This window comes from Cotesia glomerata, linkage group LG1, assembly GCF_020080835.1.
Source record: "Cotesia glomerata isolate CgM1 linkage group LG1, MPM_Cglom_v2.3, whole genome shotgun sequence".
In the NCBI taxonomy this organism is placed as follows: Eukaryota; Metazoa; Arthropoda; class Insecta; order Hymenoptera; family Braconidae; genus Cotesia; species Cotesia glomerata.
In genome coordinates, this window is record NC_058158.1 from 12,076,729 (window position 1) to 12,090,773 (window position 14,045).

Genomic DNA, 14,045 nt, shown 5'->3' on the forward strand with positions numbered 1-14,045 from the left:
ACATCGTACCGAGCAGAGAAGCCAAAAGAAGAGAGAATACGCATTGTAGCCACGCGAGAACTTTGCACCTGACTTTTTTCCCGACATTTCAACCATTAAGCTCCGAGAGTTACATTTTACTTTATTTGTTTTATGGTAATCGCAAATCTTGCTCGGTTTTTTATTGGATATTCAAATTAATTCACAGATCGGTTGCGTTTTTTTTTAAGCTGAGTTATTTCGTCTCTAATAGCTTTACATCATTAATATTATTTATAATTTTATTACTTCTTATTACAAGTTATTTTAATTGGTAATTTCTGGTAATAAAATAGCTATTAATATTTTATAGATATACTTTGATAACTTTCCGCTAAGAAAATCGGGAAGTTATTCATCGAGTTTTTGTCAGATCTCGACGTTTTAAGGTCATAGGAAACTTCCCTGACTACCCCCGCGATGTTGTCACTATGTCTGTGCGTGTGTGTGTGTGTGAGTGTGTGTGTGTGACTATGTGACTCGCTTATAACTTTTGAACGACTAAACCGATCGGAATCTACTAAACGGCGTTCTAAAGAGTTCCCTCAAACTTAGATTTCCTGTGAATTTGAACCGATTCGGATCGATAGATTTTGAGAAATTTTGAAAAATCTCAAAAAAAAATAAGAAAAAAATCATTTTTGAAAGTGGTTTTTTTGGAATAACTTTTAAACGGCTTTATCGATCAACTTCAAAAACTAATCCGCCTTTAAGGGTAGACCCATTAAGCTTGAAAAACCACGTCGATCGCCACCAAGCTGATCGAAATCGGTTGATTCGTTCGAGAGATATCGTGAACGAAAGAAAACCGAAAAAAGTATTTTTTCGGGATTACTCCGAAATTTTTGGTTTGATCAATTAAAACCTGAAAATAACTTATGATAAAACTGCGTCGAATGCCGCCAACCGCGTGAAAATTGGTTGATACATTCAAAAGTAATTGCGGTTTGAAAATTCCAAAAATAGTGTTCTATGAAACTTCTATCAGACTTTTGAGCTGGGAGAGCTCAAATGCATAGAAATATTATTTCTTTGAACTCAGCGAGCTCAAAATATCACATAAATTATATTTTGAGCTCAAAAATCTCAAAAATGTCATAAGTACAATTTTAAGCGCCCAGGAATGAAATTAGCGGGAAGTTGCAGGGATGGCCTTTCGGGTGAACCGTTTTTCTAATTTTTTTATTTTAGAGTATGAATTAATAGTTTTATTACCTAACTTACCAAAGTTGTAATGAAAAATTATTTAATATCTAATGCTTGTTTGATACAATTAGAAGGAGATAATTTTGCACCAACAAAGTTATTTTAGAAAAAATCGTTTGTTTTGCTTTAATAATTTTTTCTGTTCTTGGTTTTCAAATTCTTGGATTAAGATTTTCAATTTTCATATTTTTAATCGATAATTATTGACATTTGATTCAAAAATAAATTTATTTCCAATTAATACAATCAAATTCTTTAAACAATAAAAATTGTTTTAAAACTAAAAATTTTAGTTTTTTTTTCTAACTTTATATTTTTGGTTCAAGTGTTATTTTCTTCCTTCAAAATATGATCAGCTTAACCCAAAAAAAATAAAACCTGCACTAGAAAACAAGAATACTATTATCGAGAAAAATTTATTGACAAAACATAAATTTTGGATAATTATCAAGACTATTTTTCCCTGTTTGAAAAATTTATCTAATTGCTTAAAATGATATTTATTTAATTCAAATGAAGCTATTCGTCGTATGTTAGTTTATTATAATAAAAACCAATATTGATATTCTTTTGTAAAGAAATTAATTAATTCAAATCTTTTTTCTTCTATCAGTGTACATTTAAAAAAATTATTCAAGACTTACTTCTGATATAGAAAATATCAAAAATTTTAGCGGAAAATTTTTAATAAGTAAGCATTATTAGGAGAGATACACATGTCTATTTCGATCAGTAACTACTCCGTAAGAATAAAATTTTCCTGATAATTTTTCCGATCTAAAAGTTATAATTTCTCAATCCAAGAAATAATTTTTTGAACTAAAAAATATTTTCATATTTTCAAGTAAAAGTTCAATATGAAAAAATTTTTCTTGAATCAGATAATTTTTTTTTATAATGATAGATCAAATTTTTTATAAAAAATTCTCTTATTAATTTTTTCTATTGTAGATATCATGCTCAGAATTTGACCTTTAACTTCTCGAAAGAGAATAATTGAATTAATAATTTAAAGAAAAAATTTTGTTATGATGTTTAATTTAATTTTTATCTATAAAATAGATAAAAATTAATTGATACAGAATACGTTCAATACATTTACATTTTCAGAAATTATGTTTTCCTTCGAGTTACCCTCCTATTCTATCATTTTTGATAGAGTAGGAGGAAAGTTCACTGTTCTCATTGGTTCTTATGATTCGCTTTTAGAAGTTACACTACCCCCGAGACCAAAGCTTCATTGAACGTTCACTGTAATTATAAGCGGTATTTCACAATTCTTTTAATTAATAATTACGTCACATAAAATGATAAACTATTAATGAATAAATAAACTGGGATAATTAATTTTTTAGAATGAATGCAGACTCTACTAAAGCGTGGATTTTTAATAACACGCAATACTCAAGAGCGACGGTAAAAAATCAAAGGGAGTTTGATTTTAAGAAGATTTACGCGTGAAAGGACATTAACCAGAGCTTTTTTTAACGTCCCTCTTATAATTTCATACCCTTTATTGAGTAACTAATTATCATACAAGGGTAATTTATCTAAAAAAGTGAATAGTTATTACAAGAATTATAAGATAAGATCGGTTTTTAAAATTCACTTAACCGTTCTGTGCTGATAACATCTCGAATATTTCATTTTTATTTTATTTTCAATGGTAGTTTGATATTAAGACTGAAATACTGTTTAAGGTAACGCAATGCGTAAACTTGCACCGTTTTTACGGTGGAAACTTATTATATTATACTACATTACTCTGACAGTCTGTATGAATTTAAAGCAAGTAATAGAGCCTCGCGATGTCACCGATTTAAATCGCGAGTTAGACCACGGATCTACAAATAAAGCGAGAAATTATATCGAACTGAATTATAAATTTACTTGAATTCAACGGTATGTTGTTTCGAGAATATCTTTTGAAAATAATTTTAAACCACGGAAATTACTATGAGAAGGAAAATAAAGTACGGTATTGTACTTATCGTATCTTTGTTTCTACGGATGCATCCGAGACAAGGTTTTGAAGACAATCACCGAATTCTTGAAATTTTTCATTGAATCACTAATTTTTAATTTGATAAAATAGTTTTACCGTCGATAGGTCATGTTCCCAAAGCAAAAAGACCGTATAAAAATATTTTTTTATTCCAATCTACTCAGAAATGTTAGAAATGTGATAATTGACTGAAAAAATGAAAATTAAACATTTTTTTAAAATACTCCCTTTTGCTTTAAGAAAAAAAATCTCTAAGAAAAAAAGGCGTATATAAAAAAAAATGTTATTTTTATTTTCTAACTTTCCGCAGTGATAATTAAACGTTTTGAATTTCTGACGATGAAAATTGAAAAAATTTTTTTATTCGAAAAATTATTAAATTTTCAAAAGTAAAGCTTTTATCAAATACTGACGTTTTACCATCTCAAAAATCTACTTCAGAAAATTTTCAACTTTCATAGCAGCAGATATTTTTTCATTAAGACAAAACAGAGTGTATTTTAAAAAAGAAAATTATTTTTCATTTTTTCAGTAAGTTTTTCCATTTATATAATATTCCTGAATTTAATTATAGCATAAATAAAATTTTTTATGTATCCTTTTTGCTTTAAGAATGCGAAGTATTTTAAACATTACGTCGAAAATGTTATGAAGTCTCTCCTCAATCCACTGGTGGGCATACTATAAATTTTTTTTTGATATCGTGAAATTCCTCCTTAACCCTCGGAGTACACTGGGGGTCATTTTGAACCCAGAATTTTTTTTTATCCTAAAATATTTCTCGAAAATAGATTCGATTTTAGTTAATTTTTTTAACATTAAAAACTATTTAATTCAGAATAATAATAATTTTATTCAAAAGAGCATTGTTTTACCTATCAAAAAGATATAATTCTTCGAAAGTCAAGTGGAGTCAATTTGACCCGTGTGTACTCTAAAGTTCTGTTCGGAGTTATGTACTCCGAGGGTTAATCTTCTGATGGACATATTGAGAAATTTTTCAGAGATACCTTGCAATTTTTCTTTAGTCTACTAATAAGCAATCTGTTTTTTAGGACACAAAAATCGCAGTTTGGACATTTCTTCTCAACATCTGTATTAGTAGATAAAAATTTGATTTTTTTTTTTAAATCACTTACAGCTGCTTTAAAAAATCCATCATTGAAATCAAGAAATTATCCTTTAAAACGGCTATCAGCTCATCAAGAATCGAATCGCTGATCTCTAAGATTTTTATTTAATATTCATATGCTGATGAGAATTTCAAGGATCGAATCACCGGTTTCTTGAACTATTTCTCAAATCTGCTCGTTTTTTTGACTAGGTTAGCTAACCATCCGTTTTCTTTCACCTCGGGTAATGAATAGCGTATATTATTAAGTATTCTCAGCAAAAGATGAGACAATAAAGGGATGTTTCAATGACGGTCACCTGAAACCGATCGGAGTATCGACTAAAACTCTTAAGGTGTCTCGCCTATCAAATAACATTAATGGATTCTTTGTCACTAGTAGTATTCAGAAATAAAATTATATTTTTCACTATCAGGTCGTTCTTTCATTAAATTTAGTATATAAGCCCCGGTCCTTTTTCTTCAGAAGCACATCTTCCCAGACGGTCCAGTGATACGAGTCTTGCTCAAGATGAAGATTATCATCTTAGTAAGAGTGAATTGTGTAGAACTTGTTTATCATATTCTTATTATATTAAGAGATTTTAGTCACTAAAATCACTACTATAATATTCATTGAATTTAAAATTTTATCGAACATCTTTTCAGGCAATCTTGGTGATCGTGACAGAAAACGTTATCGGACGGACATATAATTCTGGACGTTGGACAAATATCATTCTGGATCCCGATTCAAGCAACGATTCGAGTGAATTGATTAGTAATCGTGACATTTCATACCCGGGGAAACGTAACGGAGCTCTGAGATCTCTAGAAAAAATGCACATTTCGCCGAGGGACTTGTGTGCGCTGAGCAACCCTTGGCAGTGGTTTTGTCCTTGTGAGACTCAGTATGGAATTGTTGATCTTGGGATCGGTCATTACCCTCAATACTTTACCAGTGCTCAATGTATTCAAAAACCTTGTCATGGAAAATTCAACCCCTGTAAATTAATTCATTATAAGGTAAAAATTATTATTACTATTATTATTTATTTTTATTATTTATTTATTCAAACACCAATTGACTTTATACATTAATTTTACATCAAGTAAATTAAGTTTTAGGCGAAAAAAGGAAAAAAAAAGCATTAACATTTTGTTAGAATTTAATCAGAATTAAATTAAATCAATTTCATTTACTTTATAACTTTAAATTAGTAAAAGTATAGAATTATTATTGCCCTAAATAAAAAAAAGTATTGAGACAAAGAAAAAAGTATTGGATTGAATAGAAAACCAATACTTTTCAATACTTTTTTCTTTGTCTCAATACTTTTTTTTTTTTTTATCAGAGTGCACATTTTAAGCGTGGATATGGCACGCCGTTTTACTATTTAATCAGGTAATATTTTTGCAGAACATAAAAAAAAGAAATTTATTTTTAATTCGAAAAAGAATTTTTTCAGTGAATTCTTTTTATGTACTGACATAATAAAAATATAATTATTTTATGCCCCGACATAAAATTAAATGCTTATGCATAGGAAGAGGTACTAAAAAACACGAATTATAATTATGTAGCGACATAATTATAATGATTAGAAATTATTCTTAAGAAAAAATAAAAACATTTTTATTATCTTGTGACATAATTATAATGAATACAATTCAATTATGATTAACGATAAAATATATTTTTTTCATTATAAATAGCATAATAAAAAATGTTAAAATGATGTATCTGCATAAAAAAAATGGATTAATTTTATTTAAAACAGTTTAAAAATTTTTGCAAAATTTTTATTATGGTTGATCATAGTAAAAATTCACAGAATTTAGTAAAAAGTGAAATCATAATGAATACTTCAAAAAAATTTATGACACTACATAACTAAAATTCAAACAATTTTTATTATGTCCCACCATAATTAATTATACCGATAACGAATTTAAATTATCTAGTAACATAAATTTAATTTAAAGTTTTTATCTTAAAAATAAATAAAATAATAATAATACATAAAAATGATCTTGTAACATAATGATATTAAGCAATTAATATTATCTCAATACATAATGTTAATTCAAACATTTCCATTATGTACATAATTTTAATTCAAACATTTTTATTATGTACATAATTTTAATTTAAACATTTCCATTATGTACATAATTTTAATTCTGAATTACTATTATGTACATAATTTTAATTGTAACATTTTTATTATGTACATAATTTTAATTCTGAATTATTATTATGTACATAATTTTAATTATAACATTTTTATTATGTACATAATTTTAATTCAGAATTTCTATTATGTGAATAATTTTAATTCTTATTTGTATTAAATTTTCGATTAAAAGAAATTACAATGTTATAAATAATTACTCCAAAAATATAAATCTACAGGAGCCAATTTAATTTATGTCACTACATAAAAAAAATTGTTAGTTAAAATTATGTCCTCACATAATTATTAAACTCTTATTTTTAATTATCATGACACATAATAAAAATATTCTTTTTGTCATCAGCTCAACTCAGAATTTTAATTCGTTGATATATTATTATGTCCCTACATAATAATTATTCCTTAAAAAATTTAAGTATGAACATAAAATTAATCTATTATATTTTGATTATGTTTTAACATAAAATATGCATTTTTCTTTTTAGTTATTAATTTTAAAATCATTTTTTTCCTTCTATTAAATAGTAAAACGGCGTGCCATACGTGGACGTAAAAATATGCTTTATTACCGCTTAAAAATCAAGATTAAAAAATTTTGTCATATTTAATCTTACCCCACAATCATAATGTACTTATACCTAAGTGAAACAAAAAGCACACTGTTATAAAGAAAAATGATCGCTGAACTTATCAAAATGTTTTTTTAAATCAATTAATTCCTTTGTTAACCAATATTATTAATGAATGCTCAAAACCTAATCAAGTAACAAAATTTTAATTAGAGCAATTAATTAGCAACAAATAAATTTTTTTATTTGAATAATGACCGAGATACTGATGGTCAATACTAGACGAGTCAATGCCAGCTTTACAGAAGCTTATAAAGGGGTTAGCACGATAACTTTTGAAAAAATAAATTTTTTAAATCCAGTTTGAAGATAGTTGATATTATACTATATTGTTTCACTGGTTGACTACCGATAATACAGCCTTTAATTGGTTCTTTTTTTTATGATTCGCACATCAGAACGAAAAAAAAATATACACTATCGGTGGAAAAATTTAATCAAATTTTAAAATTGGATTAAACATAAAATAAATTTTTTGTAGTTTATCTATACTAACATTATAAAGAGGAAAGATTTGATTGTTCGTTTGTTTGCATTGAATAGGCTCCGATTTTAAAAATTCACTGTTGGAAAGCGACAATATCCCCGAATGACATAGGCTATATTATATTATAATTTATTTTGAAAATTTTGTTAAATACCCTTGCGAAGCCGAGGCAGACTGCTAGTTTCTAATAAATTTATTATTAAAAGTATTTTTTTTTTTAATTGTTCTTGTAGTGTGGAGTAGATATTTTTTTTTCTATCGACGTTTGATAGAAAATTACACTGAAAAAAAAAATTAACTTGATTCAAAAGGATAATTCTTGGGCCAAGAAAATCATTTTAAAAAGCTTTACTATTTTTAATCAAGATAAAAAATTCTTGAATCAAGTAAAATTTATTTAAATAAAAAAATTTTTGTTCTAGAATTTTTCTACTAAAATCAACAATGAAACTCTTAAAAATTATTTTCTTGAGAGAAAATTTTTTTTTTTAATCTAGTTTTATCAAAATTTAAAAACTAATGTTTTTATTATTATTGTTATTTATTTATTTTTTGTTTTTTTTTCTCTAAATCAAGTGAAAGTTTTTGAATTTTATAGATGCACGTCCTGAGTCCAAGAGATATAAATGACATTAACATTGACGCCGAGGAGTCGTACATCCAGCAACCGATTCTCCCAGAATCTCTTCGCTCAAAATGGCAATTAAAACCCATAACGGTACCAGTTGCATGCATCGCTCCTAACGAGGGAAGAAATAATTAAACAAACGAATGTCGTATTGTGATTCATGGAATGGAATATCAAGTGAAATGATTCTAAACTGGCGAATAAAAATAACCGATAAAAAATGGTACTCCGATCTGATTACTATGCATACAAATGTTAAATTTGATATCCTTTTTTGTTCTGTTGAAATAAATTGCCGACGAAAAATAGCCACCGACGGACCAACTTAATGGGAAAAAAGTAATAAATAAAAAATAAATAAATCAATAAATATGAATGTATAGATGCAGATATATATATCGAAAAAAAATAAAATAATAGATAAAGATGCTTTTAGAAATGATTCGTATCGTGACTATTTTAACATTTAGGAGCTAAAGAGACGACCACGTTCTACGTGCTCGGAGTTTTATGCTCTCCGATCTTGATTTCCTCTTTTGTTTTTGTTTTTTATTGATGATCGCTATTGATTTATCAATGCCGCGATATTTCACCTGGAGTCACATTAGAAACTCATTTTTTTCTGAATGTAGACTGATAAAAAAACCTTTTTATATAAACATGATGAGCGTATACGTGGACTATTAAAAAATTGATAAGAATCTATTTTATGGAGAATTAAAATTTCTACAAAAAACTTTTCTTATCAATTTTTGTTATTTCTAATATTTAGCTAAAAATTTTCATTTTTCTAATTTTGCAAATAATTTCATTTTTTTTTTTATCAAAACAAAAAATTCTCACAATTTTTGTCTTAAACATAGAAAACTTTATTTATTTATTCAAACGCCAATCGGCTTTATACATTAGGCTGACATACAAATAAATTTTAGCTTTAGGTAAAAAAAGGAAAAAAAAAACATTAACATTTTGTTAGAATTTAATTAAAATTAAATTAATTTCATTTACTTTATAACTTTAACTTAGTAACAGTACAGAAACAATATTTCTGAGAGCAATTATTACAAAAAGAAAAATTTAAAAAATTAGCTCAATTTTTTAACAGAGACTTAAATTTATTGCAAAAAAAAATTTTTTTAATTCTTAAACTTAGTTTAATTAAAATTTTTTTTTCTTATAGTTTAAAACTAAAATTATATAAAAAATATAAAAGCTACAAAAAAATTAACAAGGATATTTTTCATAGAGAGTAAAATTCTCTAAACAAAATGTCTCTTGCAATTTTTTGTATCCTCAATCCTGAACCCGCAATTTTAGTTTCAAGCTTCCGCAAAAAATTTCTACCATCCTAAAATTTTTTCTCTTCTATCGCAATCGTCCTACACGACCAAGGTACTCGTTATAAATTTATCTCTGGACAAGTCGTACGTTACAATATTAAACGTGGGAGTTGTCCTGTATGTATGTACCTTCCATTAATACAGTGTAAGTAAATATTTGGACTGCGATAACGGTTTTTAAAAGCACTCGATAACGTTTTGAATTGATACACAACATATCATAAAGTAAGAGTGCTCTCGGTACTTAATAGACCACGAGAAAGCCACTTTAACTGGTTATTAGTTTAGTATTGTTAGTTTTTATGCTGCCTCAAGTGCGCTTTTACAACTTTTTAAAAGCCCTTACTATGCCACTCGTCCATCGATTGCCGTAAAAAATTTATATTAAAACAATTCCCGATTTTAAAAATTAAATATCAAAGAATTTAGTTCAAAATAGAATGCATGCACAGGTAAAATATATATATAAAAAAAAAAAGAACCAGTGAAGTAACGCAAATTGAATGTAAATAAATATAATGGTCGTAGGCGTAAGCAATTGAAGCTTCATAGACGATAAATTTCGCGCTCGTATGAAGTAATAAATATGACAACTGATTAAACAGAAGCTTTATATCAATTATCAGCCGGTTGACTTGTTCGTGAAACAGCGAGCCGAGATATTCAGAGAGATTTATCGAGTGAAAATTTATAATTGTTATTTTAGTGGATTAGTTTTATTTAAAAAGAGCCTTGGGTCTAGAATTTATTTTATTTATCAACAGAAAATTTTTCTTTATTTTTATAAAATTGTCTGTAATTTTAGGATTGTAGAAAATAAAGCATATTTTGAAGCTCTTATCTTAAGAAAAATTTTAAAGTGAAGAGAGGGTTGTTGATCTGACTCTAGCTTTAAAATACTCTATCTAAAGATCTTTTTCGAAATTTAAATATTTTTTAATACAATCACCCGTGCAAAATAAATCTTGATTCATTATGAATTTTAGATTATGAGATAAATAGGGGAAGGGGGGAGGGGCAAAGTGGGCCCCTTAAGGAAAAAATGGTCATATCCATACTTTTTTTTTACTCTTTGCACTACTTTTTAGCCCCTTGTTTGTAATTCAACATTGATAATGTGGGGCAAAGTGGGCCCCCTACAAAAATCTTCTCATAAACATTTTTTTCGCACATTTTGAAAGCTTTCAGTTGTGATTTTTTCAGACGAATAAAACTTTCACGTATGAGCAATAAGGTGCCTTTTTCGACTATTTTTTTCTTGATCTCATCACGAAAATTTGTTCGCAATATCCTAAAAAAAATTCTTTGAAAATTTGAGCCCTCCAATATTACTATGAAGAGCTCGATCAAGGTGTGAAAAGATTTCCCATTTAATTCAAATGGTTTAAATTCAAATTTAAGTCAAATGGTTAACGTTGATAAACTCCGTCCCACTCGGAGAGGTCATCAGTCCTTGGTTCGTCGTAAATGTCTATTTCAACTTGAGGTGGGTTTACTTGTGGAGGTGGGTCGTTTTTGTGGTGCTCCATCCATTCAACGACTTTCATCAAAGTGTGTCCATCAATAGAATGAAGAGGAATCACTTTGTTGTCATTATTCATATCAAATTCTTCCAGCATATCCTTGATGGTCTGCAACATCTTCGCGGCTTTCACGTCTACTTCTAAGAACCAGTCGTCGTTGCTCTTGAGCATCACTTTGGACGACATTTTGTTCACGAATTTTTGATGCAAAAAAACTTTTTCGGGCACGTCTGTTCGCTTAAAGATTTCAAACTTGACTAACGAATCTGGCAGCTGGCTGAAGAAATACGGACTTGGAGCGGAGAGTACAGAAACTGTTGTGTTGGTTGAAGAATTTTCTAGAATGGTCTTACCTGACTTAACTACGCACTGTTGTTTGCGGGCATTATGACTCTAGCTTTTCATCTTAATTACAGTATGCTCCCTGTTTAGAAAACAAGATTTAAAATGCGTCAAATAATTTGAAAAGATTGAAAAAAATTTGTTTTGAAAAATATATAGATATAAATTATGAAAATAAAGTTAGCCGACATCTAAAAATTTTTATGATTTTTTTTATTAAAGAGTTATCACAAAAAATTAAAAAAAAATTTTTTCATTCGTTAAAAATTTCAAAAATTATAAGTGCAATTTTTTAAAAATATTTTTTAGTTATAATTGAATAAATTAAGCAAAATAAAAAAATCAAAAATGTCGGCTAACTTTATTTTCATATATAAAATTTTGCATTTCGGTAATATTTTCAAATTCCTTTTTCTAATTAGGGTTATTCATTTTAAATGTAATGAAGTCTTTCATAGCAAATTAAAAATTTTTTAGAATCTATTTAACGTTGATAGATTTTGTAACAATACTTTTCCCCAAAATTTAACTAAATTCGACCGATGGCGGAGATATCGGCTGGGTAGGGTATTTTACGCTCGCCCTTTTAAATATATATAAATTAACCCGGAAACCCCTCAGGCTGGGTTAGTGCACATTTAGACGCCAGGTAATTTTTGTGAAAAATTACCAAAAATAATAAAAATTCCAGGGGCCGCGCCGGACAATCAATTAACGATTTAAACTAATGCGAATGAAAAGGTAAATCTCAAAGTAACTAAAGTCAAGGTCAAGATAGAATTTACAATTAGAAATAATAAATAATTAATTATAAAATAATATTTTATATTAAAGAATTGAACTAGGAAGATGAGTCATAGGAAAAGAATCCGGGAGTTAACTTACATAAAATAAATCATTGTTTAATTGGTAAATATTAATAAAAATAAATTATTTATTTATAAGCGGTATTACTTAAAACTAAATCTACTTTCCGAATAACAAATTAAATCCTTTATGGAACTTTATAATAGATTTCAAACAATTAAACCAATATAAACGATAATTTTAGATATTAGCCTTTCAATATTATTTACAAACGTAATGATAATTAATGTAAGTGTAATGCTTTAACTAGTAATTGCTGGCCATTTCAGGGACCCACACGAGGCTTTCGGGATAGGTACAAGTATTCCCTTAAAATAACCCTTACTCGCTACGGGATCGATCCGATAAATCGATAGTGAATTTAATTAAACGATAAAAGAATTAATTATTTAAGCCAGGAGACAGCGGTGTGCGGATATTAATCGATCTCAACTTGTGAGTACTCACCAAAAAGGAAACTCAACCCAAGGCACCAAATCCACACTCCTTACAATAGCGGAGGTCCCGCGTGTATACCTCACACCAAGCGGGCCACCGCGTGTCTGCTCAATTTTTGTCACCGTAAACCGTTCGAGGCCTCGTGTTCGACAACAAGGGCCTTTCTAGCCATTTTCCCTAATTCAATGAACTCTTTGCTCGCGATCGATATTGTAGGGCCTCACCCGTGCGAGTAAAGGCTATGATTTATCACTCATAGTAAAATTAGGTACTATATGACAATGATTTACGGCAATGCACACAAATAATAATAATAATAATAAATTATAAATAATTCATTATAAATGTCTGAAATAAAGATAAAATTAATTCTTAAATTAATAACCATAATATTAGAAATTTCAAATATAAATAATATTTTTTTTTTATTTTTTTTTTTTTTTATTTTAACCCCGCTTTTCAGACTTCTGTCTCGATGGGGGTCCGGCCGAGACCGGAAGGGGACTCCAGGCTGATCGGTACATTAAGTTTGGCAGAATAAGTTTGGCGGTATTACATACTTTTTCAGCCTGGAGAGTAATGCGGCGATGGGCCGACTTTGGGGAAACTGCACGCATTTGCCTGTGCCCCACCGGTAGCACAGGGCTTGGGGAAACCATCGAAAAACCCAAACCTGTACAGCCCGGCATGAGTTACGAGCACCGATGTTCACTGAAAATTAAATTTCAGCTCACACCGGGATTCGAACCCACGCCTCACCAGTCCCAAGCAAGCATGACAAGCATTATACCGCTTAGCCATGGGACTGGCTTTATAAATAATATTAATAATATTAAATTCAATAAATAAATTAATAAATAAATATAAAATAATAAATTCAGAGACACACCGAGTGTGGATCTGTTGCCAAATTTAGGCGCAGGGAGGGACGCACACAGGGAATAAAAACCCTGTGACAATTTTTATTATTTTTTTGAATTGTAATAGCAAAAAAATATGTGGAGGAAATAATTTGAAGATTTAAATAATTATTTATACTTAAATATAATTAAGGGGGTATTCTAGTGTAGAATTTAAAAAAAATCGATTTTTTTTTTACATTTTCAAAGTTTAACTATTTAAGAATATGTCTACGAGAGGATTTTTGAAAATTTAAATTATTTTCGGAGCTATAGACATTTTACTGACCCGGCCTCCAAACTGGTTCGGTTGGGTCTAGTCGAACAAAAGACATTAGGGATTTTCCGTCTACC

At 28.5% G+C, this 14,045-nt stretch overlaps 1 protein-coding gene across 2 annotated transcripts; it reads left to right on the forward strand.

The window, feature by feature from the left end:
• The first annotated feature begins 63 nt into the window (after positions 1–63).
• LOC123268185 (prothoracicotropic hormone-like) lies at positions 64–8,955 on the forward strand. Of its 2 annotated transcripts, none has more exons than XM_044734321.1 (3): positions 64–135; positions 5,010–5,366; positions 8,253–8,955. In XM_044734321.1, exons 1-3 carry the CDS (start codon positions 133–135, stop codon positions 8,415–8,417), a joined length of 525 nt encoding a protein of 174 aa, XP_044590256.1. In that variant the 5' UTR covers positions 64–132; the 3' UTR covers positions 8,418–8,955. The 2 variants fall into 2 exon arrangements, with proteins under 2 accessions (XP_044590256.1, XP_044589424.1); XM_044733489.1 differs by lacking the exon at positions 64–135 and adding an exon at positions 4,810–4,890 and having other exon boundaries at positions 8,253–8,712.
• The last annotated feature ends 5,090 nt before the right edge of the window (positions 8,956–14,045 follow it).